The 6,000-nt window shown below is 49.0% G+C and overlaps 1 protein-coding gene across 6 annotated transcripts in view; it reads left to right on the top strand.

Moving 5' to 3' along the window:
- The first annotated feature begins 1,571 nt into the window (after window positions 1-1,571).
- ENPP2 (ectonucleotide pyrophosphatase/phosphodiesterase 2) overlaps window positions 1,572-6,000 on the top strand; it is a 58,668-nt gene continuing 54,239 nt past the window's right edge. For 5 of the 6 annotated variants that reach the window (XM_085312706.1, XM_085312550.1, XM_085312635.1 and 2 more), the window contains exons 1-2: window positions 1,701-1,820; window positions 2,120-2,222. In XM_085312706.1, the coding sequence (XP_085168832.1) occupies window positions 1,788-1,820; window positions 2,120-2,222 (136 nt within the window). In that variant the 5' untranslated portion in view covers window positions 1,701-1,787. Of the gene's footprint in view, window positions 1,679-1,700; window positions 1,821-2,119; window positions 2,223-6,000 lie in introns of those variants that run through there. The other variant, XM_085312876.1, reaches the window with a different exon arrangement.

Raw genomic sequence — 6,000 nt, 5'->3', positions numbered from 1 at the left:
ATTATTATTCTGCCATTATGAACATCATTAACTGTGCTATATAACACTTAAGAGATTTTTTTTTGTGTGATGCTTTTTGTTTCCCTTATGATGCTGTCATGCACTGCTGTACACTGTCATGCACATGCTGCACCGCTGCATGGGATGCAGTGATCTGAATGCAGGATATATCAGAGCCTAAGGATTTTGTAAGAATTACTAGTAAAAATGTTGGTGAATGCATTTCTCTGGATCTCTGTACACATTTGGTGGTTTTTTTTTGCTAGAAGGAACTGCCTTCAGCATGTGATGCAGCCTATAGCTCAGCTGCCTACTTCATTTTCAAATCAGCTAGTGGTGAAGAGAAAATTAGGAGATGGGTTTGGCTTTATGCCCTTTCCCTGGCCAGTGCAAAGCAGAGGAATACAATGTCCTGCAGTAGCTAAGATCTAGCTCTTCTCAGCCTAATTACGTCTCCCCCAGGCTTGCAGCKCAAAGATACAGCTGCACAATGGAGGCACTTCTTGTTAACAAGCTGCATAAAAAAGGGCCAGCTCCTAACCGAGGGTGGCAGTCTGATAAGATGTGGGTAGCAAACAGCAGTGATTCTTAGCCTCTGCCCTGTAAAGCTGCACAGTGGGGAGGACAGATAACTGCAGCAGGTAAAATGCACTCCCACAGAAAGCTCAGGAGTGTGTGTGTTTAACACTGCAACATGGTTTAAAGAAAATTATAGTGGGTTTCGTAATGCAAGTATACAACATGRGACAAGTCCCAAGGGAAGCTAAGTTCATTTGTAGGCTTACGAACCTTGACTCTGTCCCTTTAAGTGTAATTGCTGGTAAACACTTTAATGAAAGAAGCTTTCATCAGACAAAAAGGTGGTGAATTACACCGGTAAATAACTTGCCGTGGCAAATAATACTGAAGTCACCGATCTGAACCATAATTTCTATCAGCATTATCGTCTGCTTTGTCAACAGAAGTGCTTACCAGAGCAATCCAGCTTTCTGTTGCTTCTGACCGAAACGGGAAAACGCGGGGCAGAGGGAAGGCGGCGTTCCCCCCCCCGGACGCTGGGGTCCCGAGCAGCGGGACAGGGCTGCCTGCCACCGCGTCCCGCCGCAGCACGAAATAACCCCGCGCTCCGCWGTCGCCCCCGGTTTAAGACATCCCGCTGGGCGACCCAGGAAGCCGGCGGGGCAGCCTGGACGAAGGGGGCTGGCGAGGGCGGCCGCAGAGGCGTCCGGCGGCCACGCGGGCCCGCTGGTGGTGCGGGCCGCCCCGAGTGACACCCGCGGCGGCGGCGGGGCGCTTGCGTTTCGCAGCCCCAGGGAGCTTTCCCTTACCCTGCTTGTTTTAGCCAGATGGAAGCGCGTTTGGTTTCTCTTTTAACCATGTTACTTCTTCGAGGAGACTGAAACGACCATGCACGGCTATTGGCCGCCGCGGCACACGAAAACGCTGCTTTGCCAGAGGAAACCACATAAAAGCGTGCGTGTGTGTGTGTGTGTGTGTGTGTGTGTGTGTGTGTATGTGTGTGTGTGTGTGTGTGTGTGTGTGTGTGTGTGTGTGTTTGGGGGGAGGGCGCAGCGAGGGATGATGCCTGGAGCTTCTTGCACTCAGAGCTGCGATTTGCGAGTGCAACATGATGAAATCACCCCCTGGACAAATCACACGAGCCTGTCAACCTCACCAGGTGGGATTAGTTGTAGCCTAATAGCCCGAACTCCGGAGCAAACAGAGCACTGCGCTCCGTATAAAGAAAAAGAGCACACGCTGCAAGGGCTTTTCAAGAATCCTCTAGTATGGCTAAGAGAAGCTGCCGCCGCTTGCATCAGGTAGGGGAGGAAAGGCGCATGTTTGCTTTGAGAGGAGGAGTAGCCCGTCTCTTGAACAAGTTCCTGCAAAAAAAGAAGCGTTTCAGCTGAAAAAAAAAGCGATGTTTTATTCATAAACCCCTCCTGGTTTGCCTTGCTCTGAGCTGGCGGCTCCGCCGGCCCCCGCGCCGGCGCTGGGCGCCGCGGGGCTGGGAGCCGCGGCGCGCGGAGGACCGGCTCCGCCGCGGAGCAGCGCGCTCGCACCGCGGAGCGTCCCGCCTTGGGCGCAGCCTCATCTTTCTGCTCTTTTGCTTTTGTAGGTTATATCTTTTTTCGCGTTTGTCTTCGGAGCAAATGTCTGCATGGGATTTACAACAAATCGCTTTAGGAGATCCGAAGAGTGGGATGAGGGCCCGGTCTCAGGTACAGTAACCGACATAAATTGTACATCGCAATACTCTTATATACYGTGCTGAGAAACCGCTCCGAAACAGTAGTTTGCTTGTTCCTTTTACCTCTAGGATATAGCGAAGAATAAATAACTCGCCGAGCCTGAGTCAGTTGACCTTTGGGACTCACCTATAGGTCTCCTATTTACTTAAACTTTTGCTCTGTGTGCATGTGACTGTGGAGAATCCCGCTTATTTTAGGACTGAGCCCCCTGAGCCTCGCAGAACCCAGGCTCGGCCGCTGCTGCACGGCGTCCTCCGCGTTTTGCACCCCGCGCAGTTCCCTTCCAGACCCCAAAGAACCAGGTCGCTTTGAGGGCGCGGGGGGTTTAKCTGGGTGGCTGCGCGGGGGGATTTCTGCAGCGCGGCTCAGCGCGGCGCCCGAAGGCCGCGGGTGCGCGCGGGAAGGGGCGCGCGGCAGGTGCGGGCTNGGGGGCTGCGGGGGCTGCGGGGGCTGTGGGGGGCTGCGGGGGCTCCCCGGGGGCTGCGGGGGCTGCGGCCGCGGCGCCCTTTCCCCTCTGCGTTCAGACGAGCCGAGCAGTCAGGGCGGCGAGGGGAAACGCGATTTTCTTCTCCTTCCACCTGTTGTTGCCGCTAAATCGGTCTTGGGAGGCTCAGTCCGCTCTGCCGTGGGCTGGGCGGAGGCTTCCCGCTCTGGAAACCCGCCGACTCACAAGAAAACGCTACGTTGCACCAGCACAGGGTAAAAGGAATTTATTCCAGTCATACGCYATTTCTAGTTATTTTCAGAAAAGTGGTTTAAATCAATTAAGTAGATTTGTCTTTTAATGACAGTAGCTCTGCTTTGCAGTTTGTCTGGAAATGTTAGATACTAATTTATTCCATCATGAAGTCATGATTTAGACTGTTTCTCAAAGCAAAGTTAGAACTGTGTATTGAGATACATGTCATAACACAGCAGAATTTTATATGGAGGACTGAAACAATATATGGGGAAAATGAAATGCTTTGACTATTTTTAAGTGCAAAGAGAATTTAAAGTGTACAATAATGCCATACAAATCTAGATCAGTAGTACTGCCATAAAGGCGAAAACCTGCCTGAYGAAAGTAAAGCTCAGAAACGCACARTGTGAGCAGCTTTGCAAATCGCCCTTACTTTACTCCAGTTCTGCATCCTCCGTTGCGTGCGGCTGCGTTCGTGGGTGCCCAGAACCAGCCTGGGACCAGGTCCCTCCCTTTACTGTGCATGGACCTGGAAAGCCAGAGCCAGGGGTCAGGCTGGGGGCTCTTGGCCTGTTGCTCGCATGGAGAGAGCTTCCATCGAAAGCCACCTCTTTATCCTCCCCTGCAGATTTTCTGCCCTTTCTGCCAGGGGCCTGTTGAGGAATAATTAAATGTTTCTGGGGTGTCAACGCAGGGCTGCAGAGATGAGTGACCAGCAGTTACCCAGCGCCCTGCCCCGTGCCTCTACCACCCCTGGGTGCAGCAGGARGGCGCCGGGAGCCGCGCCGGGAGCGGGGCGCGGCGGCGGCCGCCGGCTGGGCTGTCGGGGCGGCGGGAGCTCCGGTGAGCTCAGGCACGGTCCGGGTGGAAAAGCAGCCTTTTGTTACGAGCAAGTAGCCTTGACTTGTGGCTCTGTGCCATCCCTTGGCAGGAGAAAGGAAACCTGTGGTCGCTGAGCGGTTAATGGAACTGAAATGGCCCGGTTTCGTTTGGGATGCTTATCTGGAATGATAGCTGGTGGATTTTCATTCAAAGTTGTTTACTGCGGCCCGAGTTTGTCGCGTTCCCTGTGCGGCGTCTCCCCCTCCTTCGCCCTGCCTTCCACAACTGCTGTCTAATCGCAGCCGTGGCCGAAGCTGCTGAGTGGAGGTGTCGTAGGTGACCAAAAAGGTAGTGGCTATTGCTTTTGGCATTTATATAGCAGTAAAACAATTTTGCTGGAAAAATAAATTTATTTCTATTTCTGTCTCCTAGTGTGTTACTGCAGAGCAGTTAGGCGATGGGTGTAGTAGCGATGTGCAAGACTTGGTTTCCTGTCTTCAGCACCTGATGTCGCTTGCTTTGCTTCTACTGGACGCTGTCAGGGGCAGGACYGCTCAGTTAATTCTTACAGGCCTCCCAGAGGTCTGATACTGGGGACCGGTGGCCGCTCATCAGTGCCAGTTCTGTTGTGGCAACCAGACTGATACTCAGTGCCGCTGGGCTGGGAACAGTAGCTGTGTGCCATTTCCAATAGCAGGAGGTTTAGCTCAGCATCCCAGGAGAACAGTAAGAAATAAAAGGTCTCTTGCAAGAAGACAGGAGATGTGGTGTTTTGGGCGGTCCAGGGAAAATTTATTTTGGGACTGGACCAGAACCTGGCACTGAAGTAGCCTAGATCTAGGGTGATCTAGAGTGCAGCAATGGGAGACAGAAAAGTAAGAGAGGGTTTTGTCAATGTTTGTTTAGGCTAGTCTAGTTACTTTTATTTCAGTTAAAAAGTTGGATGTGATAGTTAAGAATAAAATATTACAGCCACACCTGTCTGAAAGAGAAAGGGAAGTGTTGTGCTCCAGCACAAGCCTTGCTTTAACAAGACAAAACCACTGGGATCAAAGAGTCTGCGTAGGCTCTTGTAGTCGCATGACTCCCAGTGGTACTTCATCAGAAGCCCAGTGCCATGAAATACGCAGAATAAAAGATTGCTGTATATTCTCTTTCAGCTCTGCTCTGCCTTGGCATTCCAAGTTTCTTGGTGCTAAGAATTAACTATTTTGTCCTGACAAAACACTGTCTCTTTAAGAACTGTTGCTGTATGTGTCCAACGTGTTATTTCTCCAGGGTTTAATCTCATGCAGAACTCCTATATGAATCAAAACCAACATGATTTTTGTTCCAAGTCCCTTACAYGTACATATATAGTGGCTAAAAAAGAAAAAGAATCTCTTCTCTCTTCACAATTCTCATATACACATATGCTTTTATACATCTGAGATGTTTACTGTTTGTCCCCAACAAAAGATTTAATTGGAAGAAGTTTGACTTAAACGCTCTAGAGCGAGGAAATTAGAGAGCCAAAGCTGCTACTTTTTCATAACTTTGCCTTTGTAAGTTGTTTACTGTATGGGTCTTCAGATTTCTTGTTAAGTACTTTCAGAAAAAATGGCCTTAGTATTCTCTTGAAGCATGTTCTTGGTCAGGAGAGGATGATAGCTTAAATCTCAAAAGGAGTAACAGTGAAGTTTTCCTTTTCCTTCTCATTGCACTTTTAAGGATGTCTCTAATAATGGTATCCAATCTCTCATGTATTGGTATATTTAGGGTGTATTTTTACTCTATATGACTTTTCATTGAAATTTATTTATGGCAATGGCATTCTGCAGAAGGAAAATGCATGTTGACAATATGACTATTATTATGTAGTAAAAATGATATTCTAGTGTTTTCTGGACATTTAGGTATTTGGTTGATCCATATAGGCTGAAAATGCTAAATTCTTACCAGGCATTCTCCTTCCTGGAAAGACCATGTAAGCAAGTCTGTACAGTGTAGTCCTATGATTGAAATATTACTGGAAGTAAATAGAGTTGATCCTTTTATATATATATATATATATATAGGAATCAGACCAAGAAATTTGATAGGGCACTTTCCAAGGTGAACATAACTCATTCACAGTGGAAACACGATAACCTCCATGAACTAAATCAGGAAGGCAGTGTTGCCCCATGTAACTTCTTTAATCTATGACACATGAGATAACAACATCATCCTTAGACGTTTTTTTCCAGCTTAGTTAGCTGAAAA

This window comes from Rhea americana, unplaced genomic scaffold (assembly GCF_003343005.1).
Source record: "Rhea americana isolate MKP2758 unplaced genomic scaffold, rheAme1 scaffold_0, whole genome shotgun sequence".
In the NCBI taxonomy this organism is placed as follows: domain Eukaryota; kingdom Metazoa; phylum Chordata; class Aves; order Rheiformes; family Rheidae; genus Rhea; species Rhea americana.
The sequence above is the reverse complement of the archived record's forward strand: the minus strand, read 5'-3'. Positions and strand labels throughout refer to the sequence as shown.